Source organism: Gopherus evgoodei, chromosome 1 (genome assembly GCF_007399415.2).
Source record: "Gopherus evgoodei ecotype Sinaloan lineage chromosome 1, rGopEvg1_v1.p, whole genome shotgun sequence".
NCBI lineage: Eukaryota > Metazoa > Chordata > Testudines > Testudinidae > Gopherus > Gopherus evgoodei.
This window is the reverse complement of record NC_044322.1, coordinates 356,615,477-356,642,667: the sequence shown is the minus strand read 5'-3', so window position 1 is coordinate 356,642,667 and position 27,191 is coordinate 356,615,477. Positions and strand designations below refer to the sequence as shown.

Genomic DNA, 27,191 nt, shown 5'->3' with positions numbered 1-27,191 from the left:
GCACCTAACAGCAAATTAGTTAAACCCTCCGGGAATCTACAAAGGCAAGAACGGAGCCTATCAGGTGCTGAGCCGTTATCAGGGGTATGGCAGAGTGATGATACCATATTTGCATAACCCTCACCCATGCCCCCTCAGCTCTGGCTTGCGTTACAGGGCAAATATTTACAGGGCCAGAGCAAAGTCAGCATTTCAAAATTTTATTCAAAATACTGCATAACTTCCAGTCTTTTCCTTGGACTTGGCTCAGAGAAGGAGAGATCCGCTATCCAGCGCCTGTGTGAGCAGCTCTTGGGAAGTGAAGCAAGCAGGGAGACAATGAAGCAGCTGATTTGCATCCTGCTTTTATTCCTTGTTTCTGAAATACGAAGCTTTGATCTCGTCATCGACGAAATCCCAGATGTAAGTAATTCCACAGGGGGGTCTGATCCTGTTACACTCACTGAAGTCAATAGCCGAGCTCCTACTGATGAGGGCAGGATCAGATCCATTGCTTCTCTTAATAGTTTTGCCTCTACCTCTTAATTTCTTTTTACTTCTGCTATAATCATGTATTGTCCAGATAACAGCTTCTTGTTTTCCATTCCTACTATTGCTCTTCAATATGACTATATTAAATTAGGGGTAGCTCTTGGCCAGACCCTGTAGACCTTACTCAGGCAGAATTCCCGTTCTTGTCTGAGCTTTGCCTGTCTGGCAAGCCCCCATCCTGCAACTGGTTCAGTGTAGCAGCACAGATCCTCTCCAACTTTGGGAGGCTCCGCGTGGGCTAAGGTCTTTGCCAGCACAGGTCTGATTGCGGAGTCGGGGCCTTAGAATGTATGCTTCTCCGGAGAGGGAATGTGTGTCTTATATACAATGTTGGTGCTTAATAATAGACATGTTAGGGACTACAAAATCAGGCCTGTTTTTTATCAGCTGCCTTCTATCACACTCCCATTGATATTAATGAATCACGGTCAATGTGCAGCTCCTTAATACATTTCTAAATAATGTCATAATTCTAGACCTGAGCTGAACTAAATCTCTGGACCCAAATGCTTTCAGATTCTGGGGGGAGTTCAGATCCAGGTCTAATGGATACAGTTCTCACCCAAACTCTATTTATTGGGCACATTTGAAACATTACAGGGCAGCAGGTAGGAATGGTCTGAAGCTCTGTGATGTTTAGTGTCCCTCTCTGGTGTTGATCATAATTAGTCAGACGGAGATGTTTTCCCTTTCGTGATACAACGTTTTTTAATGACATGATGAAATTGATTATCCTTATTGTTCTGTATCAGGTACAGAATACTGGGCCTATTTCCTTCTCGCTTGTCTAAATCTGGAGTAACTCCTTCCAATGTCAAGGAGCCAAATTTTGGTCTCAGTGACACTGGAGTAAAACCAAAATAACTTCACTGACTTCAATGGCGTTACTTTGGACCCTGGTGTAAATGAGGACAGAATCTGTCTCAGTCCACATTGGAGATCAGGATGGGCCCACTGTGTTGTAAATCTGCCTACTGTATTTTATGGATATTTCAGGACCTCTGAGATATGTCCTGGCTTCAGAAGTAATAGCTGCATGTGGAGGCCAAAAATGATCATATTAAATAATGGGATAGATGGAGCCTGGAGATTCATCACTGTGGAAGGGGAGTGGCCGTAGATCTGTTGCCCTGGGAAAGAACTGCGATGCGCAGAGTCATAATTCCTCTCGGCTCCCCACTTGCGCCTAGGGGGAAGTAAATTCAAACTAGCACAAAACTGGAGAGATGACAAACTACAATCTATCCACAACGAATGCTGAAGTTATGGGGACATGCTATGGATTTGTTTCCTACATTTGTTCTGTTATCTTCAGTGAGTGCATTGCCAGTTCTGAAACAGAGAGCTCGGAAAGTGAAATCTGCCATGAAGTGAACACTTTACCATTTCCCTGTGTCTCTTTTAGGATCTGGAGAACTTGTTCGACCTGGAAGTCGACGGATTTCTGTCAAAGCCCATGACGAGAAATGGCAGGTACCAGGTACAGTAACCATAAAATCTAGAAAGGGGGAGGGGAGAGAGAGAGATGAAAAGAAAAATGTTTTGAAGCAAATGACTGATGTTCTATTCCATTACAAAGCCCTTAATTCTGCAATCAAGTGTACTCGAGTGGATCCATGCATGCATGAGCCTCGTGGGTGCTGCTTTGGGCAAGAACTCTGTTTGTACAACGCTTGGCACAAGGGGGCCATGACCTGATTGGAGTCCCCAGGTGCAACTGCAGTACAACTAGTTAATCAGAACACTACACACATTTAACTTCATGCATGTGAAAAGTCCATTTGACTTCAAAGGAGCTCCATGCAGAGGAGGGGTGTGCCCAGGTGAATCTGATTGCAGAATTGGCACCAAAATGTCCAGGAAAAGCTAGGAGCTTGGTAATGTAGTATGGTCTCTTCCAGCCCTGCTGATTGACTTTTGTTTTCCTGGGTAGGTCAATGGGAAACCAAACACAGGGGATCGCTGCTCAGTGCTGTATGTGAAAAGTAGTTGGCAGATCAGCAGAACTTGTCAAAAGTTTTGTTTCTTTTCTTTTCTTTTTTTGGTGACTATACTGCTGATCATTTCATTCTGTCAGTTATTGAAATAGATGGATTTTTTAACTTTTTCTGTGGAATAATTTTTAAATCAAATGCTTATCAAAAGACTTTTTTATTTAAAAATTTAAATTTTCAAAAAATTAACATTGTTTTTTATTTTGGAGGGGAAAAAAACCACCTGGCCCCTATCCTGCAAACACTTAACGAATATGCTTAACTTCGCTACCATGGGTTATCCCATTAAGGTCAATAAGATTGCTCCGGGGACCAAAGTTACGCATGTGGATAAGTGTTTGCAGGAGTGGGGCCAGGTTTAATGTCCCGTTGAGTTAAATGGGAATACTCATGGTGTATAAAACTGAAGTGCATCCGGCTCTGAGGCTCATATACACTAACGGGTTATCTCCACAGTGCTGCCGTGCAGACTACGGGTCTGCATATTGGAGAGCATACGAACGCATTGCGCTCCAACTGCTCCATGCAGACCCTGTTGGTGTGAATGAAAAGGAACTCAGTTTGCGTTGATGCAGTCCCATTTCAAACAGGGCTATGTTACAGTGCAGTGGGTACCTTTTTGTGTGTGCCAGCAAGGACTACATAGGCCAGTTAGCGTGCTCTACTTCACACTTCCGTAGTCCACACTGTGGCGGTGTGTAGACAAGCCCTAAGGCTCTTTTACACTGCCCCAGGCCTTAACCTGAGTGTAAATTCTCATCTTAAGACCCCTTCACATTACCAGAGTGGAATAAATGAGAATCAGGCCTATGCACACTTGCAGGATCAGGACCCAAGTGACATGGGCCTGGTTTACACACTGGTTTTTACCGGTATAACTATGTTGATTAGGCGTGCGGGCTTTTTTAACTGCTACAGCTACACCTGCACAATTCCAGGGCCACCCAGAGGAGGGGGGCAAGTTGGGCAATTTTCCCCAGGTCCCACAGGGGCCCCCACGAGAGTTTTTCGGGGCCCCTGGAGTGGGGTCCTTCACTCACTTTAGGGGCCCTGGAAAATGCTCATGGGGACGGGGCCCCTGAAGCTTCTTCCACTCTGGGTCTTCGGTGGCGGGGGGTCCTTCCGCTCCGGGGTAGAAGGGCCCCACACCACTGAATTACCGTGGAAGACCCGGCGCTTCGGCGGTAATTCAGCGGCGGGGAGGCCCCGCCTTGGGTCTTCAGGGCACTTCGGTGGCGGGTCCTGGAGCAGAAGGACTTCCCCACCGCCGAATTACCGCCAAAGCAGGGGCCCCCCTCCACCGAAGACCCCAGGCCCCCTGAATCCTCTGGGCGGCCTTGCACAATCCAGAGTATGGATGCTGTTGTACCAGTATAAAGGAGCCTGATACCAGTCTAGCTTATTCCTCTTCCCATAAGACAAAAAGCAATACCAATATAAACACCTTGATCCTAGTATAACAACATGCACACTGGGGAAAATGGGTTGTACCATTTTAACTAGAACCGTTTAAGCGCTACATCACTTATGTGTAGACTAGGCCTAAGATAAATGAAAATTGGCAGTGGAAATAAACCTCTCAAAACCACAGATAAATTGATCATCAAAAAACACAACAACCTACATTTAAAAAAAAAAATCTGAGCAATGGAAACTCAAAATGATTTCTGTGAAACTTTCCCTGTGATAAAAACGTCATTATTTATATTGAATGACAAATTTCAACCAGCTCTAGGGGTGAGTCCATTTCCTAACGAGCAAGTTTCCACCTCCCACTCCTCCCCCGTTGTTACAACAGTCCCTTTGTTGGCCGTCTCAGCAGTGAGGGCAAAGACTAGCATGAGTCACGGAGACCCGAGGCCCCTTTCTGCACCAGGTCAGTGCTTGAGACACAACAGAGAGGCAGTATGAGGAAGTCCGTGCTGCTTCTGTTCTGCATCCCAGCTGCATCTTTCACCAGCAGAAAATGCACTTCAGTAATAACATTAAATTCCCTTAGCAATGGCAGTCTTATTTTGAGGGGACAGAATTGCCGCCATCAGATCAAAGATCTCTGGGTCCAAAATGGATGGTCTAATAATGTATCGTGAGGTCAGCTGGGAGGGGCTTTTATATATTCCTCTATTCTGTCTGTTGTAAGTACTTATCTGGTCCCCTTTCCTGGGGTACCTGCGCACTTCCCATTCTTTAATATATTTAGCCTCACAACACCCCAGTGAGGTAGGGCAGTGTTTTCGTCTTTAGTTTTCAGATGGGGACCCGAAGCACAGAATGGCTTGGTGACTTGCATAGGCTCAGACAAGAAGTCTGTGGTAGAACAGGGATGTGAACCCAGGTCTTCCACATCTTAGATTAATGCCCTACTCATTGATACCCAACTTGAGACGCTGTCTGATTTTCAGAGGGCAGGAGCTCAGAGCTGTCTGAAAACTCAGGGTCCCTTAGGGTGTGGGGCAACCAAAAATTCATGCCCTACCAATCTCTAGCCACTTTGGAAAATCTTGGCTATGAGCCATTTGCTGGAGCTGGGACTATGGAGCCTTCTTGCTGGCCAGATTCTTGTAACTACAGACGGGCTGAGTACACTGGGCTTTGCTTTTGCAAGACTTTGTTGGCCAGGTTCTGCTTTGCACAACCAAAACCAGGGTTGGTTTGGATCTAGGGTCCATTTCATCTCAGCTACCGACATTTGGAGAGATTAGATAAAAATTTCTGGTGTTGGCCAACTGCTACGAGGAACACGAACAAATCAAACACTAGATCCAGTGAACAGCTGAACACCCACCTCTCGACATTATGAATCCTTGGAGGTGTTCAGATTCAACCCAGCTTGAAATTTTGCACATGGTCCTTATCGTTAAATGGGATAAATTCGTATCCAGCCACCACCAAACTTTGGGAGATTTGAAATCTGGATCTGAATGGTTCAGCTTGGGCCCATCTCTATCTCCTCCTAGAATCACAGAAATGTAGGGCTGGAAGATGGCCTCAAGAAGTCATCTAGTCCAGCCTCCCGCCACTGAGGCATCATTAAGTGTACCTAGACCTAAATCACAGCATTTCCAAATACAAACTTGGGCCATGAGTATGCTGAGTGAAATGGTGAGCCACCCAATCTATAACTCGTTACAGGATCTCTTTATGAGGTATGTCACCTCGCCTATACACCTTGATTTACCTGCATCACACATAATCCTGCAGTGACCCATGCATAAGTTAACTTAGTTCAAATGTACTGACCTAAACTGTTACCAAACTTTAGGAAAAGAACCACCCATAATTATAAACTTCTTCTGTGGTTTTTGCTGTCTACCTCAAATTGGGTCTTTGTCACATTTAAGGAGCCAGTGTCACTCATATGGGTTTAATTTTTTTAGAGGGTCAAGAGCTGGCCACAAGATGTCACTATTGCTTGACATAAATCCCAAACAGGGATATTCATATGGCAGTAAAAATATTAGCTCATTACTATTTTTAAGCCCTGGTAAGGTTTAAATAGTAGTGCTGGTCAGAACTATTTTTTCTGCAGAATTTTATTGATGAAAACAGCAACAAAACCATCATTTTTGTTTAAATTTTCCATGGAAATGTTCAACTTTTCATAGAAAAAAATATTAAAACTGAAAAATTTTGGCAGAAAACCTTAAGGTTTTTTTTTCCTGAAAAAGTTTTGGTTTGAGGCAAAAGATTTGGTTTTTGGCCAGAAAGTTTTGTACAAAAACTCAAAATTTTCTGCAGAAAGCAGACCCTTTTCACGCACACACAAACCATTTTGTCAGAATCCAAAATTTCCATCAGAAATTTTTCAGCCAGCCCTACTTTTGTTTTCGAAAGTCCCTCGGTTTCAGAGCCAGATTGTCAGTGATGTCCAATTGGACTTATGCTTCACTTAGGCTCAGATACTCAAAGACACTTGAAATCAATGGGAGTTAGGCACCTTTAGAGGATCTGGGCCTCAGGGACTTTTGAAAATCCACCCCTTAAGTGCAAGAAATAAAGCAAAGAGAAGGACACTAAGAACTAAACCCAGTGATTCTCATTGATTCTGATCATCTTGTGAAACAATACATGGACAATATGCTGTTTGATCCCTTTAATAGCTAATTCTTGACCACTAGACTTGTAATTCTCAGGCTTGCTGAAGTCTCACTCTCTATTTCTTTTCTTCCCAGAGAAGCACCTTAAACGACGAGGACTCTGGAGAGTCGGTGAGTTTTCTTCTGTGAAAAAAAAATGATGACAAAATGATTTTCCAGTTAACCATTATCTGGAAATCAATCCTGCTGTTTGTTCAATACCTTGCTTGTATCACTGATCGGGTATTAACCTGTTTTCTTCAAACAGCTGGCTGCTTGCACAATGCTGTTCGGGGGATTGGTACAAGATTTCGCAGTGAAATATATCGTACTGATGTGGGAATACGCACAAAAATGAACAGAAAACATGCTCTCCCTTCCTCCCAAAGGCAATATTTTTATAAACCTCATGGCAAATCATGCTGTTCTCCCTCTCTCAATGAACTTCCATGGTGGATCTTACATCTGACCTGGTCTGTCAAGTTGCCTCCTCCCTCTCTTATTTAAGTCTTTCTTGTAGTAAGATGAGGCCCAGAAACAAACTCTTGTGTCAGAGGCCAAGTCTGAGGCCTGAAGCCTGAACCAAAGTACTTCCAGGCATTGCTAAGCAAAAGCTGGGCTGTGAGCCGGAGGCAGGCCCCACTCACAGAAGTTGGTGAGAAGAGGATTGTTAGAAGCAGGTGCATTCACATATAAGTGCTAATGGAACTTGTGCCAAGATGGCACCTGGACATCCCAATACAAAGACACTCCACAGAGATAACAAGGAACAGGCAGGTACATCTTAAAGACAAGGTCAAAAGGACAGCACAATGGATAGATCTGTTTGTTTGAAACAACCTTATCAAAGGGGGAGACAACACCCTAACAAGCCAAGGGGCTGTACCTCAATACGTCAGTAGGGATGAGTAATCTGTCCTGTAACTGTATAAAAGTAGGTCCCGGAGTGCACATCTGTGTCTGTCCTAGGGGGCAGTGGAAAGTCCCACCACTGACTGAGTTGGTCCATTGCCAGGGGGCACAAATTCATAGTATTTCTTGTAAAGTCTACAGGAAACTATTACTGTGCTTCGTTTGACAATAAACCTGGCTCGGGTTCCTTCGTACCTTACTAGAGTCTGTGAACTTTGGGGGTTCTCTCGGGGTTTGCTGTGTCAGCTATCTGCGCAGAGCTGGGGCAGCACACAGAGGGAACACACACAGCCGACTGTTATCATCGAACAAGAGCAGAGCACCACACCAGTAGCTACTGACAACATTTCTCTGAAACACACTTTTTCCAGAAGGCCTATAAATCCCAATCCTCCCTACATGTAGTGTTAGTGAAATACACATGGAGCTTGTCTTCACACAGAGTTGAGTTGTTTTACATTAAAGGAATGATTTTAAACCAGTTCAGTCAAACCAGAGCAAAAGGCTGCAAGGCTCTTAGTCCTGTTTAAACCAGGCTTATTTTGGTTTAATTAGGAACAGGCTAAAGCTGAGGTGAACTGACCTACAAGTCTCCACACGGGTTTGCACAAAGCCATAGACACAACAATCACTAGCTGGGATTGAACCTGGGACCCACTGCACCAGAAATGTAGCTGTCTCCATCTTAAGCAAAAGAACTTTAGATACTAGAAAGTAGCAACCCCTCATGCAATATGAGCTCGTATACTAGGCCAGTATCTTACAGTACTCTGCTGTCAGACGACCTCATTCCAAATGTCTGAGATCTACAAGATTTGAAGATCCATTGAGGGCGCTATTTTGTAATGAACTGTAGCTAAATACAAACACTGTGATTTATCAGCACGGATTGAACCATCCCTCCATGCAAAACATACCTGGTGTATCTCCATCCCGAATTTTCAAAGTTATCTTCTCCATTTCAGGTAGCAGGAGATGACAAGATAAGTATTTACAGCTACAAAGTCCAGTCCACCATAACGTCCCGTGTGGTCAACACCATGATCCAAAGCAAAGTGGAAAATAAAGCTAAGCATGCCCAAAATTTGGTGTTTGATGTGCAGATTCCCAAAGGAGCCTTCATTCACAACTTCACTATGTAAGTAGTGGGCAGCTGTATCTATTGTGTGTGACAATTTCAATAATCATATAAGAAGGTGGTGGAAGGATAAGAGGGAAAATGTCCATAACTTCTATTGTATGTAAAATAATATTTTTCCAAGATTTTTTTTTAAAGTAAAAGATTCCACTGGATTAGGAACAGATTTGATTCAGCTTGATTTCTCCTTGAAATAAAGAAACTCCACAATAGTCTCTGTGACGATCTGTCTGTGTTTTTCTCTCTTAGGAACATAAATGGCATAACGTTTACTAGTTCAATTAGAGAAAAATCTGCAGCCAGACAACAATATGCTCAGGCCAGGGCCAAAGGCAAAGCTGCTGGAATAATAAGGTACAAAGATTTTTCCTCTTTATTATGCTACTGTACTTCCTTTTCCTTTTATTAGAATCTCTAACTCCCAGACTGTGAAACTGGTCTGTGTCCTGACACCAAAATGGGATATCTGGTGGAAATCCCACGAACATGAGCACAGTGTCTTTATTTAGGCCCTGATCCAGCAAAACACTTAAACGCATGCTTAATTTTAAGCCCATGAATAGTCTCACTGAAGTCAGAACTTAAGTGTTTTGCCAGATCAGGGCCTTTATATTAAGTAATTATTTTATGAAGTGCTTACCACAAGCAGCTAAGATACTACAAATATAGGGTCAGCATGATGCCTATGCATCACTTAAATCCCATTTATGCTCTATTTTGAGATTTACATGGGACTTCATCAGAACACAGAACTTAGACTGGCTCTCTGCACAAAGGTAAATGGGACAGGGAGGGATAGCTCAGTGGCTTAAGCATTGGCCTTCTAAACCAACAGTTGTGAGCTCAGTCTTTGAGGGGGCCGCTTAGGGATCTCAGGCAAAATCAGTACTTGCTCCTACTAGTGAAGGCAGGGGGCTGGACTCAATGACCTTTCAGGGACCCTTCCAGCTCTGTGAGATAGGTATATCTCCATATATCATTGTCATGTGACAAGCCCAAGCTTAGTAGCAGAATCAGAAGTGGAACCCAGGAGTCCTGATTCAGACTTCTACTCCAACCACTACTTTAAATTTGTTTTTGTTTTTTAAACAGAAACCAGTAATCTGAAAATGTTAGAGGTGGATTCAAAGAGCAAAATTCAAATCTAGATCCAGGTCTGTATTTGGAACTTCTTAGAATTCTGGGTGGAAGTTGAGATCTGGGTTTGATTTTGACTGTGGTATAGAGTGGAGCCATCTGCAAACTTTGGGTGCTGATCTGAGCCCAGACTCCAAACATTCCAAAGCAGAGCTGGATGAAAGCTTTCCAATAGAACCTTTTTCAATCAAAAAACACCGTTTTGTCAAAATCGATACTTTCTGTGAGCATCAAATTCTGACAGATTTTCTTTTGGAAAAAAATTGAAACAAAGCTCTTTGGTAAAGCCAAAATGTTCTTATTGAAACTAAACAATTTGATTTTTTGTTTTGAAATGACTTTTCATGTTGACAGGTATATTATAATTTATAATAATAGAAAATCAAAAAGTTGAGATGAGAATAATATATTTTAATTGACTTGAAATTATATTATTTTGGGCATTTCATTGGGTAGGAAGTTTTGAAATTTGCTGCGTAACGGAGATTCCTATTGTTGATCACTCTATTCCATTGCTTTGAATCTCTAGTTTGCTTTATCATAGAAAGGTAGGCCTGGAAGGGACTTAGAGAGGTCATCTAGTCCATGCCCCCATGCTAGAATTGCTAATCCTCCAGGATTGTCCTGGAGTTTCCAGGAATGGAAGATTTAATCTTTAATTAAAGATCATGTCATGTGATGAAACCTCTAGGAATACGTCCAACCCAATTGGTTACCCTACCCCATGCTGAGGCAGGACCAAATATACCTAGACCATCCCTGACAGGTGTTTATGCTCATCTATAGCAAGAACAATAGTTATCTTGCCCAGAGCTCACCTTGTGTTTCCACCCTCAAATTGACAAAGCCTCACTGAGTTGATATGTAAGTGTGGTTCCCTTTTATAGGCCAAATTTAAGGCCAAATCACTTATTAGGTCTCCCTGTATTTTATTAACTCAGGCCTTTAGCAAAAAGCAGGTGTTTTTCTTGAAGCAGGTACTGGGTCAGTTTTCATATTCGGGTATTTGCCGCACAGAGATACAGCTTTATGTTTTGACAACACCTCCAGGAGCAGTGCCCTTGACATGGAAAACTTCAAAGCTGAACTGAACGTGCCCGGAGGAATGAAGGTCCAGTTTGAAATTCATTACCAAGAAATGATGCGGAGGAAATTGGGATCGTATGAGTATGTTATCCCTCTGCAGCCTGGAAGACTTGCAAAGCACCTAGAGGTACAGGAGAGTCAAGGACTACAATGTTCTATGTTGCTTCTCACCCAGATCACTGCAAGGAGCACGTAGTTGGCTGGTTCTCACAGAAAATGCAAGTGTGCATGACAGTTCGTGCAATGCGCTCTACTGCACACTTACATCCAACTTCAGGGCTCTTCTCCCTCATGAGTCATCCCACTGAGGTCTGTAGGGGTTACTCATGTGAGTAAGGGAGGCAGAATTTGCCTCTAATTTGTATAACACCTTTTAAAATATCTCCATCCCTAATTCCAGAGTGAAGTAGCCTACAAAAACAGGCAAGATTTTGCATAAGAAAACATTTCGTTGGCTTCACTGGACTTTGGCTCAGGCCCTAAGTGAATGTTCACTGCTCATGCTCCCGTGTTGTGGAGTATGTGCTGCTTCGTGCTGACTAAGGGCCTGGACATCTTCCCATTGATTGCTACCTTGAATCCTTTTTCCCTGCTGCAGAGTTGACTTGCTGCCTGATCTCCCACCCAGTAGCAGCACAAAGGAGGGCGCCACCAACATTCCAGCTCCAGGGTTGGGACTAGAGGGGAAAGCAATTCCCTTCCCAGTCTCTCCACACACGCTATAGGATGGAAAAGCAGCTCACTATCCAATCTCCTCCTACCTCCGACAGCAGGAACAGACAACTTGTAGGAGCTGGGGAAGCTACTTGCCAGTCAGTCTTCCCTTGGCAATGGGACCAGCCAGGCTGGTGCTAGAGGCAGACAATTGGGGTGCCAGCTTCCAGGGGGCACTGTGCCGCTCAGGGTTTTCCTTATTGCCCAGCCGTTTGGTTTTATTTAGTTTTGCTTTGCTGACTGGCCAGCCTTTGTTCTGCTCAGAGGTCTGAGATGGGTGTGGGGGAGTGCCTTCTGTCCTGGCAAGCCATCCACCTAAGACTGTTCCTGGAGACCAGAGAGTGAAACAACACACTGTCCAGTCTGCCCTACCGGCAACTTGGATCCAAGGATTAAAGCGAGGAGGAGGGGGAACAGAAGGGAGCTTCCCCACTCTCTCCTCTGCTAACAACAGACGAAGTGCTCTCACTCCATTCCCTGCATGGGGCAGGGGATCACTATTTCCTTTCCCCTCCCCTTCTCCTTTGTGGCGTGAGCGCTCCCCCTGCTGTTTCAATCTGCTCAAACCATTGCTTGGACCCCCGGCAATAATAAAATCGGCTCTGTTCCTGTGGCAGCCCCTCTGAGGCCGGGTGTTGTCGCAAGTGTGTTTTGGGGATCGCAGAAATGCTCATGAGACACTGGGGCATTTCTAATGAAGCTCTGTGCTTCCTGTCCTCCCCTCTTGCCTGTAGGTGGATGTCCGCATTATTGAGCCTCAGGGACTTCGTTACCTGCATGTTCCTAACTCGCTAGGAGATCACTTTGCGGGAATCACCACCATCTCTAAGGGAGAGAAAAAGGTAATGGTCAATGCAGTAGCTGACACCAAGAAACTGTAGGTGTACAACATTTTCTCTCACAGGGGATAAGATTCTCCCAGTACCCACTGGGATCTGGCAAAGTAATACATGCTCACCATACAGAAAGCACTCGGAAAGAGATCTGTCATTCAGAATGCAGACAGTTGATGATCACAGCCTGCACCACATCTGAACAGGTTGACGTGCCAGATACTTCATAAAGACCACTAGTAACTTTGCTGTTGCTGTTGATTTTATATGAAAGGTGCTCGTATACTATGGGGATGGCAGCAGTATAAAACAGATAGATAATGAACTACATATAAGGCAGAGCTGATCAATACTTCGCATTAGGAAGTTAGAAATAATCATATACTGTGTTAGGGCTTGATTATGCATGCAGTTATTCTGGAGCAGCTATTCCTGAATAACTCCATGTGTGGACTCTCTTATTGCAGAGTAAGAGTGCCTTTTTCTCAATTAGCTTCAAGATGGAAGTGAATTAAACTAAAACCAGAGAAAGGTATGCTTACTCTGGAATAAGAGTGTACACACATGGAGTTTTTCCAGAATAACTATTCTGCTTTCAGTTCACACCACACCTTGTTCCAGAATAACCTTCATGTATAGACAAGCCATGTTCTTCAGGGCTAGTTGGTTTATGTTCTCATCACAAAACACCGGACAATTTGGTATAACTGGCTTTATCCTCTGAAGAGTGCTCCAATTCTGTGTTGATGGGCAACAGTATTTGAACATGCATACATGGATTGATAGAAAAAGGCCCAGATCTAGAGTAAAATAACAGAGATGATATAGATCAAGACTGTGGTGTTTTGGCAGGCCTGTGTGTTGGGTGGGGGGAACTTGCTGAGCTGCTACTCTCTCACTGAGCTGGTCTACACTGGGAGGCGGGGGTGTCAATGTAAGATAGGCAATTGCAGTAACACGAATAGCATAGCTGAAGTCAAAGTATCTTAGTTCGACTTACCTGGCCATCCTCAAGGCGGCAATTTGATCGCTGCAGCTCCCCGGTTGACTCTGCTTACTCCTCCTGCCGAGGTGGAATATGGGCGTCAATTTGGGGATTGATTTATTGCATCTAGAGGAGACGCAATAAATCGATCCCCGACAGATCGATTACTACCCGCCAATCCGGCGGGTAGTATAGGCATGGCCTAAGTTTGGCCTTACGCAGATGTCTGGTTTGGCCTTTAGATATCAAGATGATGGATGACTTTTAAATAAATAAAAACAGACACTACTACTACAGTCCCTCATATTCATGAGGGTCAAATACACACACAAATACAGTCTATAACTGAGGTTATACTGAAACTCCAGGTTAATCGCAAGTCAGCCCCCTGATATCAATGCACAGCTTCACGTCTTGTTTGTCCATGAACCCACTTAGCCAAAAGTTTGGACTGAGGCATACAGGGTTGTAATTGGAGCAAACTGAATAGCATGAAAATGTACACCTCTACCCTGATATAACGTGGTCCTCAGGAGCCAAAAAATCTCACCGCTTTATAGGTGAGATCATGTTATGTTGGTGCAGTCCAGTATGGCGTACTGGTAAGAGCTGGTACACCATGCCGGACTGGACCGGCTTCCCTGGCGGTGATTTAAAGGGCCCAGCGCTCCAGCCTCTGCTTTACCGCATTATATCCGAATACTTGTTATATCGGGTCATGTTATATCAGGGTAGAGGTGTATTTGCAAACACATTGGCAAAATCCAGCCCACAATTCAATTCAGCCATGTTCATGCTCTCAGCTGTTCACGTCAATGATCAGGTTCTGTAGCTATTTTTGGAGCTTTTGTCTCTACTACTACTACTACTATTATTACTACTAGATAATACAGGATAATCCCAAGGAATCCCACTCATGGACCAGAGCACAGAACAAAGCGATGGTCCCTGCCTCAAAGAGCATACAATCTGAATATAGTCATGGGCAAACATGGATAGCTCTGAGTTAACATGATGTTCACTATTGACTATATGTCATTTGTTATTTTCCACTTTAAAAAAGTTGAATTAATCCAATCAGGAAAGAGAAACAATACCATGTGACAAAGGCAACCAATCACGGATAACTAATTACTAATATTCATAGCCCTCAATTTATAGGGAATCTATAGGTTGTCATTTGTTCAGACAAACAATTACAAATAACAAAGTCATGGAAATCATGGATATTGTGAAACTCATAGATGTCATGCAAATATTTTTTTTCCTTGCAAACAGGAAAAAAGAACTGAATTCATCCAATGAATTGCTTATGACAAATAGTTTGCCCAGGTCTCTCTGTAATATGGGGATATGACTATGTGTATTTGCACACAGAGTTGCTATCAGTGAAGAAACTGAGCGAAGAAAACCAACAAGCAATCTTTGCTTTGAAGCAACAACAATCCCTCCCCGTTTTACTCAAAAAAATTACAAAGGTGCTCAACAAAAATTGTGTGTGCCCTGAATACAAAATCTGGTCCATTGCTTCTTGCAAGACTCATTCCTAATCTCTCGAAATGATACCATTGTCGTGGGATATGTGGTTGACTTTGTAATGGAGTCCCCTTGTTCATATCTCACCTCTAGGCCCACGTGTCCTTCAAACCAACAGTGGCTCAGCAACGAAAATGCCCCACCTGTTCTGCCACAGCAGTAGATGGGGATTTTGTGGTGATGTATGATGTGCACCGAGAAACCAAAGCTGGAGAACTGGAAGTAGGTTTATTCTGTTACCATATGTTGCTCTCATACTCCTCACTTAACGTTGTAGTTATGGTCCTGAAAAATGCAACTTTAAGTGAAACGATGTTAAATTAATCCAGTTTTCCCATGAGATTTAATGTAAATGCGGGGGGTTAGGTTCCAAGGAAATTTTTGGGGGGGCAGACAAAAGACATTATATACTGTACAGTACTGTACTGTACTGTGGTGGGGAGGAGCTCCTGGCTTACCTCACACAGGCACAGCCTGCTGCAGACAATGATGCAGGCAAGGATGCTAGGAAGCATCTTGCACAGCAGCAGCGGCAGCTTCCTCCCAGAAGAACAGGCGCCGACTTTGCCAGGGGATGCTCCAGGCCCGCCTCCTCCTGTCACCTCTCCACTCCAGGCCCACCTCTTCCCACCCCCACTCCACCTCCTCCCTGGAGCACGCTGCATCCCCGCTCCTCCCCTCCCCTCCTAGCACTTCCCTGCCACCAAACAGCTGTTTGGTGGCACTTAGGACTTTCTGGGAGGGAGGGATGCGCATCTCTGCTTGTCCCCTTCCCTCCCAGAAAAATGCGCATCTCTGCTCGTCTCCTTCCCTCCCAGAAAGTCCTACATGCCACCAAACAGCTGTTTGGTGGTGAGGGAAGTGCTGGAAGGGTGGGAGGGAGGCGAAGAAGAGTAACTTGGGCAAGGCTCCCTTGTAAAGTCACTGCTCTTCCACAGAGTCCTACAAGCAGTGGACAGAGCAGGCAGCCAAACGACATTATAAGGGAGCATTGCACAACTTTAAAAAAGCATGTTCCCTAATGGAGCAGCGACATAACTTCAAAATAATGTTAAGCAGGAAGACGTTAAGTGAGGCGTTACTGTACATAATGCTGAGTCTAGGGGGGACATAGGTGGGCCCTGAATGTCAAGAGCTTTAATTTAGACAGTAGTAAGAAGTAAGGGGGCCATAAGACAAGTGAGGTAGCCCCTGAAAGCCAGAAGGGGACCAGCCCCACCCCCCAAGCCTGACTGTAACTCAAGTACTGGCCTTCCCCAAAATGGAACATCAGAAGTAGTTGCCAGAGCAGAGCAGACCATCCATGATCCCCATCTCTGGTGCTCTTTCTGTGTTCCATTAGGGCGGGATCAAAGCACAGCATGGCTGGACAACAGAAGTAATCAAGAATCCTGCATCCAACTGAAGTAGCAGGGGGGATTTTAGGCAGGTAGAATACAGTTATCTAAACAACAAGTGGACAGGACCAGCTTCCTGTCTTGTCCAAAAGCCAGCATCTCTTGCATCGCAGTATTCCCCAACACCATACTGGGGTACTGATTAACCAACTCCAAAGGAACTGGGTCAGAAGTTGTGAGAAGGCAAACTGGCACTTCATTAGCATCATGTTGGCGTGGAGTAGGGTTGCAGGATTGAGTCATTATAGATGAAATAGCTCTTTTACACCATCTCATCTACCCCCCATGCCAGTGAAAGGGTGTTCCCAAAGCAAGTGAGTCCTTAGAGCCAATTTCTGCTCTCCCTTAAAGCCAGTGGAGCTCAGATACTGCATTATGGTGATGAGTGAAATACAAATGCAGAGTTAGCGACTGATATAACCGTGTGTACGTGAAAGTGGAATGTGGCCTGTAAAGAGGGCTGAAACCTTTCACTCCATTTACTGTCTTGGGCCATGTGGAATCTTTACAGGAACTCAGATTACCACCATTTGTATTTTGCAGATTTTTAATGGCTATTTTATTCACTACTTTGCTCCTGACAATCTGGATCCGCTGCCCAAAAACATTTTATTCGTTATCGATGTGAGTGGCTCAATGTGGGGATTGAAAATGAAACAAGTAAGTTCCTGATCTGTGCAGACGTAAGGCCCTGCCTTCTTGTTCTCCCATAGATTTAGCTATTGCTTACTTGACTGCCACATACCTAGCTCTTGCCTGAACTGAAAATCACTAGGTCGGATCTTTAGGTCTTTTAGTCAAAAGCATCACTAAAGTCACTGGGCATTTGCCTGAGTAGAGGATTTCAGGATTTAACCCACTGTATTCACTGTCCTTAAAATGTTTTAAGAACTCATTTGAATCATAATGAGTTCTGAAATAGTAGATCTCAAAGCACTTTGCAAAGGAGAGTGATTTTTATAGATGGGGCCATGGAGATACAAAAAGGGGATGTGGACTTGCCCAGCATCACACTGCAGGCCATGACAGAGCTAGAAATAGAACTCTCGTCTCCTGAGTGTTGTGCCAATACCAACGCAACGCAACTTGCAGAGTAAGGTCCTCTCTGCTCACGGCTTCTCCCTCTCATGATTAGTATTCAGTGGGGATGGGCTGAGGAGCACAAGTTTGGGTTTTGCAGACTCCTTATCTGGATTCTGTCGAGCCAAGTCCCATTTTGCCTGGATTTCCACAGTGCAGAGGAAGCAGGCTGAGAGACAGCCTCATAAAAGGTTCCAATTTGGGTCCATCACTCATGTTGTTGTTCACCTAGTTTCTTACTCATTAGCTAGCATTTATAGGGTGCTTTGAATAATAGAAAGAGCTAAAACGTGCCTATTCTTGTGACCCCTTCCTGTCTCAGACGATTGAGGCGATGAAGACCATATTGGGTGATCTCCGGCCTGATGACCACTTTTCTATTGTTGACTTCAACCACAATGTTCGCACCTGGAGAGATGATTTAGTTGCAGCCACAGCGCCTCAGAAGGAGGATGCTAAGAAGTACATCCAGGAGATCCAGCCCAATGGGGGTACGTGAGTTTGATAACGAGGTACTCTTGGCACATAGGTACCATGGGGATAAATGCCTTAGACAGAGTTCTGTTCCCAAAAGGCCACATTTCCCACTTGCACGGCAAGACTCACAAGGAAAAGGGGCCTAACGAGGAGGGCAAAATGAAGACACCCTTGCAGAGCCCCCTGGTCATTCTGTTGAGAAAGACAGGGTGTTCCTTCTGTGGGGCCAGTCCCACCGATCCCATGTATCAGTAAGAGACCAGGGCAATGGTGCCACCACATTACCTACCTGTGCCCCCAGGACCTCTGGACTTGGGTCCAGATCCTTACAGGTATGTAGGCGCCAAGCTTCTTTGAACTTCTTGGAAGGACAGGAGCCACAGGAGTGCAAAGCAAAATGTGTTTTAACCAGTAACAGAATCTGGCCCTTCCATAGGAATTTGTGCAAAGGTTTGGGATTTTTGGTTAAATTCTCCCAGGTATGGTGGGGATTTTTAAATCCTAGGTGAACCCCAGTTTAAAACAGAGTAATACAGTAGTGAATGAGGCCCAATGAATGGACCACAGTCTGCTTTCACTCATGCTCATGTAAATCTTGGACAACTCCAACAATTTCAGTGAGTAACTCCACTATAAACAAGCAAAATCTGACCTAATATACTTAAAGCAATGAACTCCAGTGGGGTGAATTAAAAGGCCGTGCACTACACCCCTCAGCATCTATTTCTGGGGAGGCCTGTAACTGTTCCTAAGGCCTTTGTCCATGAGGGTTAACACAAGTGCGATCCTAAGATGTATTTCCACTGGAGATGTGGATGTATTAATGCCATTGGGCATGGTAGTGGTCAGACCTGAACTGGATACTATGTACAAGTCTGATCACCTATGTTCAGGAAAGGCTCATTCAAACGGGAACAGGTGCACAGAAGGGCTGCTAGGGTGATCAGGGGAATTGAGGGTCTTACAGGAAGTGATTCAACAAGCTTGGCTTGATTAGCCTAGAAAAATGAAGGCTCAGAGGGGATATGATTCATGTCTTTAAATACATGAGAGGGGTAGAATACATGGGGATAAATTGGCCATAAATAAATTTAGGCTGGACATGAGGAGAAAGTTTCTAATATCAAAGGAATGAAGTTTGGGCACAATCTCGCAATAGGAGCAGTGGGGGCAAACAACCCAACTAGTCTGAAGATGGAGCTTGATAAGTTATAGAATGGGATTCTATGACAGCATTAGCAGGGGCATTAGCAGGGGACTGGACTCAGTTACTCAGGTCCCTTCCAGTCCTATGTTCCTATGTATTATTTTCTCAGGGCTGAGCCTTTATTTCAAGAAGGAACGCTGCGTAGCAAACGTGCTCATTTCATTGCTTCTTTTCCAGGTACAAACATCAACGAAGCTCTTCTTCGCGCAATATTCATTCTAAAGGAAGCAAGCAACTTGGGAATGTTGGACCCTAACTCCGTCTCCATGATCATATTCGTGTCAGATGGCGACCCTACGGTAGGTAAGGATCTTGCATTAGGTGAAGTGAAAGGCCAGGTGAATTGGCTTAAGAAACACAACCAGCACGTGGACACTCTACAAGTAAGTTAAGAAAATACCATTGTCCCCTCTTCTGATGCCAGTGTGTCCTGCTTCAGACATCATGTTGCCCTCTGCCAGGTTGTAGTGGAATTCTGGGGCTTTCCAGGTTGGCTTCCTAGTGGATGAGAAATGAGTGACATGAAGGCTGGGTATATCCTAAGGGTAATGTGCTTTATTTACATATATACTCCAGTCCTGGAAAAGAGGTGGTCACAACCATCGCTCAGGCAATCCCCTCTTCCAGAGATCTCAGCCCAGACTGTGATGGCTGGCCCCAAGATGCTACTCCGTCCCAGGAATTGCCCTGAAATATGAAGAATAAATCAGAAAGAAAATTAAGTTCAGTGGGGTTTGCATCAGTCCCCAACTGCAGAAATTGCCTCAAAAGTCACCCATGGCTGCTCTACAACTGAAGTTCCTATTTGGGGATTGGTTTTGCTTTGAGCAAAGGGTTGGACTAGATGACCTCCTGGAGTCCCTTCCAACCCTGATATTCTATGATTTAAAAAAAAAGTTATGTTCCTAGCCCTCATGATTTCACAGAGCATATTTAAAATCATGAACTGAAGTGTAAACCATTAGTGGTGGCTTCCTGGGTCTGCAGAGAGCCTGAAACAATAGTTCTGTGAGATGAAAACAGCCCTATTCATCTCCATATGTTACAACAGCGAACCAACGTTCCCACTACAGACAATAAGAGTTTGGGATAGTCAAGGAATATGGGATTAGATCCTAGTTGAGAATTCTTACGAATAATTTTTAATTCAGTTGAAGGGTTTGTTCTCCATTCAGAAGATGACTGAAAGTCACTCTCTCCCCTGAAGGTGAGCTGAAGTTGACTAAAATCCAGAAGAACGTGAAACAGAACATACCGGAAGATGTCTCTTTGTTCTCTCTTGGGATTGGATTTGATGTAGACTATGATTTTCTGGACAGGCTTGCTCATGAAAACCATGGAATGGCACAGAGGATTTTTGGAAACCAGGAGACCTCTTCCCAAATGAAGGTGCATTTCCTTCCCTCCACCTTTGAAACTGTGAGGGTCAGATTCTGCTCCCAGCTGTGAATCTGGAATAACTCATTCGAAGGCGATGGAGTTACTCCTGGTTCACACAGGCCCCACTGAGAGCAGAGACTAGCCCTGAGAGTTCAGCAAGGTAACGATCTTGTCTGTAAACACAAGACTTTCTATAACAAAGGGCTTGTCTTCATTACAGGGGTAAATCAACCTAAGTTCCGCTACTCCAGCCATGTGAATAATCTAGCTGGAGTCGATATAGCTTAGGTCGATGTACCCCAGTGTCTTCACTGCATTGATGGGAGACACTCTCCCGGTCAACTTACCTTACTCTTCTCAGGGAGGTGGAGTACTGGGATCGACCAGAGAGCGCTCTGCCGTCGATTTAGCAGATTTTCACTAAACCGGCTAAATTGATCCCTGCTGCATTGATTGCAGTAGCGTAGTAGTGAAGACCAGGCCATAGGGATAAACTCTGAACTGCAAAGTATGGTTTCTGGAGCTGCGTTCAGGGCTGTCCAGATCCAGGATTTTACTTCAGCCCACCCTATAGAGAAAGAGTCTAGTCACGAAGGCTAAATTCTGATCAATAGAGTTGGAATGTGCTTGAAGCCTGGGCCCACATCTATAAGCAATAAATAATAAAGGGCCAAATCATCAAGTCCTTATTCGTTGACTTCACACCTGCTTTAGGATTTGGGCCCAAATGCACCAATATTCACGCTTCCTTCTGCATCTGGGTCCTGGAAGAAACTAGGTGTTTGTCATTACAGATTGTGGGCCTGAGTCTTTCCGTTGACTTTACTGGGAGCTGGCTTTGTAAATACACAGACATTTCAAGGCCTAATCAAAAGGGGAATTGCATTTCCTGGAAAATAAACTATACAGTCTTGCCCTGTTGGGTTCCAGATTGTCGCCTGTACCTTTTGCTGTTGCATTAGCATGTTAGTGAGGGTTGAGTCAAACACAACAGACTTACCCCCCTTGTGTCTTTTCCAACTGCAGAAATTCTACAATCAGGTCTCTACCCCGCTGCTCAAGAAAGTGGAGTTCAACTATCCTCAGGGATCGGTGTTAGACGTCACCCAAAACAGTTTTGATACCTACTTTGGAGGATCAGAGATTGTGGTGGCGGGAAAGGTTGATGCCGACAATGTGCAGCTCCTGCAGAGTATTATCACAGCCACGTCGGTGAGTCAGGCTTCCTGGAGAACACCCGTTCTTGTGGCTCACAGGGGCACGGCCTTCTCCCCATGAGGGGTAGAATGGGTCATACTATGTGCAGTACCCCAGGCTCTGTGTGGGTTTATGCCAACGGCTGTGGGGTGTCACTTTCCTATCACTATTCCTGTCTTTAATAGAATCTCCTAATAGTAATATATGGTGCCAGATTAGGGTTGCCAACTTTCTACTCTCACAAAACTGAACACCCTTGCCCCACCCCCTGTCCCATCCCTCCTCCGAGAACCGGCCCATGTCCAGGCCCTGTCTGAGGCCCCACCTCCACTCACTCCATCCCCGCTCCCTCTGCCACTCGCTCTCCCCACCGCCACTCACTTGCTCATTTTCACCGGGCTGGCTCAAGGGGCTGGGATGTGGGAGGGGGTGAAGGCTCCGGCTGGGGGTGCAGGCTCTGGGGTGGGTCCAGAAATGAGGAGTTCAGAGTGCAGAAGAGAGCTCCAGTTTGAGGCAGTGGGTTGAGATGTGAAAGGGGGTGAGGGTTCTAGCTGGGGGTGTGGGCTCTGGTGTAGTGCTGGAGATGAGGGATTTGAGGTGCAAGAGGGGGCTCCAGGTTGGGGCTGAGGTGTTCGGAATGTGGGAGGGGGCTCTGGGATGGAGCAGGGGTTGGTGTGAAGGGTGTGTGAGGGCTCTGACTGGGGGTAAAGACTCTGCAGTGGGGCTGGGGATGAGGGGTTTGGTGTGTAGAAAGGTGCTCCAGGCAGGGACCAAGGGGTTCGGAGATGTGGGTTCTGGAGTGAGACTGGGGGTGAGGGGCGTGGGGTGCAGGAGGGTGCTCTGGGCTGGGACTGAGGGGGTTGGAGGGTGAGAGAGGATCAGGGCTGGGGAAGAGGGTTGGGGCACGGGGGGTGAGGGTTCTGGCTGAGGGTGTGGGCTCTGGCTTGAGGTTGGGGATGAGGGGTTTAGGGTGCAGGAGTGTGCTCCAGGCATGGATTGAGGGGTTCTGAGGTCAGGAGGTGTATCAGGGCTAGAGCAGGTGGGTGGGGTGCAGGAGGGGATCAGGGGTGCAGCTCCACGTGGTGCTTACCTCAGGCAGCTCCTGGAAGCAGCGGCATGTCCTCCTCTCCAGCTCCTATGTGGAGCCACGGCCAGGTGCCTTCGCTGCCTGCTGCCCCATCTGCAGGCTCCTCCCACGCAGCTCCCATTGGCTGCAGTTCCTGGCCAATGGAAGCTGTGGGGGGTGGCACCTGGGGAGGAGGCAAGATGCGGAGCCCCCTGGCTGCCCCTACACGTAGGAGATGGAGGTGGGACATGCCAGCTGCTTCCCAGAGCCGCCAGGATCCCTTTTCGACCAGGTCGCCGTATACCAGAACAATACTTCACTATAGGTCGCATCCTTGCTTTCAGCCCCTTCACTGTGCAATCCTCCTCTGCAGCTGGTGGAGGCTCAGGGGAGCCATTCCACAGCAGCAGCTGCTGCTCCCCCTCTGTGGGAGGACATGGTCGGCAGATGCACTAGCCCTGCTTTGCAAGTGTGCACAAAGAGCCTCCCCGATGCCCCCACCGGAGATGGGGTCTGCCATGTGCAAGGGATGGTCTCACACTTCACAGATTCTGCAGAGCCTCCCCTGCTCGCTTGGCAGAACTCCCCCGGCTCCAGTGCACAGACCCGTGGTGAGCACAGAGGAGAGAGCAGGAGTTTTCCCGTAAGCGGTGCACTGCTCAGCTCCCTCTCCTCTGCCAAGAGCTCTCGACCTCCTTCCTCACTCCCACCCCAAGTAGCACCTATAGCTCCCTTTCTTCCTTGGTAAGTGCAGGGAGAGGTGCAATATACCCCCTTCTCTCAGCCTTACTCATGCTGGCCAACATAGTCCTGTTAGCAGAATCACTTTCTAAATGTGTAGGGATCAGATTCCTAACAAGAAGACCCTGGATTTTAAAAGTCTGTCTGGGTTCTGATCCGGGGGTGGTGGGGGTGTCGTGATATGACTGCTTCATTTCACCGGCTGACAATGTGCTCTTGGTATCTTTCATTCATCACTTAGTCAAATGCCGAGCTAGTCCTGGAGACCCTAGCAGATGTTGAGGGACTGGATGATTTCCTGAAGAAGGAGCCACATGCCGACCCCAAATTCACTGAGAAGCTGTGGGCCTATTTGACCATCAACCAGCTCCTAGCTGAGAGGTGGGGAGAAATGCCAGATGGGGACTTTTGATAGGGACCTAGCTGACCCGGAAAGGGCCTGGCAGACATCACTGGGAAATGAGGGTTATTGGCATCTCCCAGGATCAGGCCATTTATTGTACAAATGAGGAATATAAATCTAAACCAACGAGCGTGCCACCTTCACACCCTTGGCTCACTCCTTCCCCCTCCTTTCTAATCACTGGCATAAGGTTTTGGTTCAGCCTGTTTGCGACAGAGTCAGTGGTGTCTATCGGGTCTGAACATGGGCTGGGGATTGAATGAATGTAGTTAATGAACAAAGACTGAGAGTAAAAGGATTTGGCTCCTTGTTCTTATAGGTCTTGCTCCATTTCCCATTGAAATCAACAGCAAGAGCCCCATTGAAATCAGTGGAAATTGGATCGGGCTCTTTGGGTCCAATCCAACGTCCACTGAAGTCAATGGGATTCTCATTATTGACTTCAGTGGGCTTTGGATCGGGACTTTAATCTTTGCCATTCGCATTCCCTAGGTCCTAGCTGGTTCCTACCTTTCTGATCCCCCTGTTTAGGAAGAACAAGGATCACGGCCTTGATTTAAGCAGCAGCTGCCCAGCACAGCTGGTAACAAAGGGGTCTGTTTATTTTTCAACACAGAAACTTGGCCCCCACTGCTGCTTTGAAAAGGAACCTCACTCGATCGATCTTACAGATGTCGCTCGACCACCACATCGTGACCCCTTTCACGGCCATGTTGATAGAGAATCCTGAAAGAAATGAGAGAATGCTGGCAGATTCTCCACAGGACCAAAAAAGAGGCTGTTGTCCAGGCGGGTATCTCCATCTGTCCCATTTGTCAAGCTCTTTCTGGTGTTTAAAAATCCTACTTGAAGTGGAAATGAGCTGTTCATTGTCGCTTATGCAGACTAACAAGGTGCACTAAGACAACGTACGTTAGTGCTCATGGTGGGATCTGTATTTTAAGGGAAAGGCCCTGAATTAAATGGGCAGTTAAACCATCAGCTTCTTGTAGAGCTAAATTTTCAACATGTCTTTTTTGTCGGTATCGCCCTCGGTGGGGACTGACTGCACCACATTTGACCATTGTGAGCATTTCTGTAAACCTACAACGACACAGCTTTGTTTGTTGTAGGAACAGTTATGTCTATTCCACTGGTTCTCAAACTTTTGCACCGGTGACCCCTTTCACATAGCAAGCCTCTCAGTGCAACCCCCCCCCTTATAAATTAAAAACACTTTTTTTGTATATATATTTAACATCATTATAAACACTGGAGGAAAAGAGGGGCTAGAGGTGGAGGCTGGCAGCTTGCGACCCCCCCGTGTAATAACCTCGCAACCCCCTGAAGGGTCCCGACCCCCACTTTGGGAACCCCATGTCTATTCCCTGTGCTCCACTTACATAGAGGAACTGATTGAGTCATGGTGCAGTTGTTTGTGGTCTCTGGAGGACCTCCAAGATGGCTGTGGATAGGTCACAAGCGCACTGGAACTGGAGCTCTCTTAAAGGTAGAGTGTCTTCATTCATTAGTCCTCCAGAGTGCTCTCTTTCCTTTGTTACTGTCCAACCCCCATTTTACAGCAGCCTTCCATTGGGCCAAAGGAGGCGGGGCTTGTTTGTCCAGATAGGGCCTGACCTATCAATGCCCATTGGTGTCAATGGGTGCCTTTCCACTGCCTTCAGTGGGCACTGGTCAGGCTCTTAATTTATTCATTCATCACTGCAAAGCCAACTGATGACAAATCCAGTACTGACTATGTTAATAGCCGTTATCAATAGAGGGCACTCGACTGGGATGCAGGAGTTTAATTCCTGTCTCGGCCACTGACCTGCTAAGTAACCTTGGGCAAATCACTTTGTCTCCCTGTGCCTCAGTTTCCCCAGCTGTAAAATGGGGATAATGACACTGCCCCCCCCCTTTGTAAAGTATTATGAGATATGAAGATGAAAAGAGCTAGATATTTTTATTATTATGTTGCGCTCTTGCTGTTCAGTGATCTGTAATAGTAGAATGTTTTTATTGGAGGAAAATGTCTGAACTGTGGTGAAAATGAGGCACTGGAAACCAAATATTACTCCCTGAGGCTATAGCAAATGGTGATTTATCATGTTAATAAACAGGAGATATTCTGCTAGATTGAGTTGAGAGGGAAGCAAGGTATGTAGCTGCCACAGCATGGTCAATTTTGCCTTTCACTTTAGAACTGTTTATAACTATGCAGAAACTCCAGGCCCATCTGTCCTGCATTCCCAGACTCCTGGAAAGATATCAAAAATGTCCTCATCCTACTGCAATCAAATGCGTTTTTTAAGTCTGCAAGATGTTACAGTTGGTTAATTTGTTTTTCTTTTACATTGTAAATCCTCAGCTGAGATCCATGTAGAATGAAAAGATTTTTATTTATACTATATGCCATAGCTCACCACTTCTACTAAACACGTCTGCGCACCACCACCCATGTCCATTTGCTAAACCTATTCCAGTGGGAATTCCGTACACGTTGCATCAGCTGATTACTCCAGGTCATGTTTGCTTTACTTAGAAGGGATGGATAATTGAATTGATATTAATAGTGGGGCCACTGTTCTTTCAGTATGCTTACATATTTCCCAGTTACGTTAGACATTAAGGGTCAGATCCTGTTGCCATTGAAATCAGGGGCAAAACTCCCACTGAGCTATGAGGGACCAGGATTTGACCCTAAGAGAGGATGATACCTCATAAGCACTCTCGCATAGCAGGCCTACACTGACGGCTGTAGAAAATACAGTGTGTTGAAGAAAAAAATCTTGCACTTACCTGGGATGGACTAGATAGCCATATATACCTTGAATAAGCCAGAATCAACCCAGGTTTAGAATGGCTTCTGCCTTAGGTAATCCTGTCCCAAACCAGCTTCACAGTCTTTCACCAACATTGAATTCACTCATTTTTTTTAAAAGAACTGGTTAATTACATATTTATTATTATGCTATTGTGAGACTAGACTGGATGCTGGATTTTTCCATTGTTTAATATGCAGTAGCATTCATGTGGGGCAAAATTCCAAAGTCCTTGTATAGTTTTTAACTCCTCCTTTATCTCAAGCCAAACTCCCATCAAGCTGTACTAGTGGGAGTTTTGCCTGAGTAACAACCGAGTAAGCTCTGACTTAGGGTGAGTCTGTACAAAATAACCTTAGTACCTATTTCTCGCATGCCTAAAGGCTAAGGAAAGTGCTTAACCACAGCACACGCTGAAGAGCTTTGCCTAATCGGAGCCTATTCATGTGAGTAATGGTTAAAGGATCAGGCCCTAAGTTTAAAAAGTAGGCTCACAC

General features: G+C 45.5%; 1 protein-coding gene across 2 annotated transcripts in view; it reads left to right on the top strand.

The window, feature by feature from the left end:
• The first annotated feature begins 318 nt into the window (after positions 1-318).
• ITIH2 (inter-alpha-trypsin inhibitor heavy chain 2) overlaps positions 319-27,191 on the top strand; it is a 38,162-nt gene continuing 11,289 nt past the window's right edge. Inside the window, exons 1-15 of one of the 2 annotated variants that reach the window (XM_030554356.1) lie at positions 319-402; positions 1,946-2,011; positions 6,698-6,733; positions 8,479-8,651; positions 8,901-9,005; positions 10,839-11,001; positions 12,323-12,430; positions 15,036-15,164; positions 16,883-16,999; positions 17,742-17,910; positions 19,281-19,406; positions 20,311-20,492; positions 21,510-21,695; positions 23,729-23,868; positions 24,507-24,679. In XM_030554356.1, coding sequence (XP_030410216.1) covers positions 319-402; positions 1,946-2,011; positions 6,698-6,733; positions 8,479-8,651; positions 8,901-9,005; positions 10,839-11,001; positions 12,323-12,430; positions 15,036-15,164; positions 16,883-16,999; positions 17,742-17,910; positions 19,281-19,406; positions 20,311-20,492; positions 21,510-21,695; positions 23,729-23,868; positions 24,507-24,679 — 1,957 coding nt within the window. Of the gene's footprint in view, positions 403-1,936; positions 2,012-6,697; positions 6,734-8,478; positions 8,652-8,900; positions 9,006-10,838; positions 11,002-12,322; positions 12,431-15,035; positions 15,165-16,882; positions 17,000-17,741; positions 17,911-19,280; positions 19,407-20,310; positions 20,493-21,509; positions 21,696-23,728; positions 23,869-24,506; positions 24,680-27,191 lie in introns of both variants that reach the window. The other variant, XM_030554349.1, reaches the window with a different exon arrangement.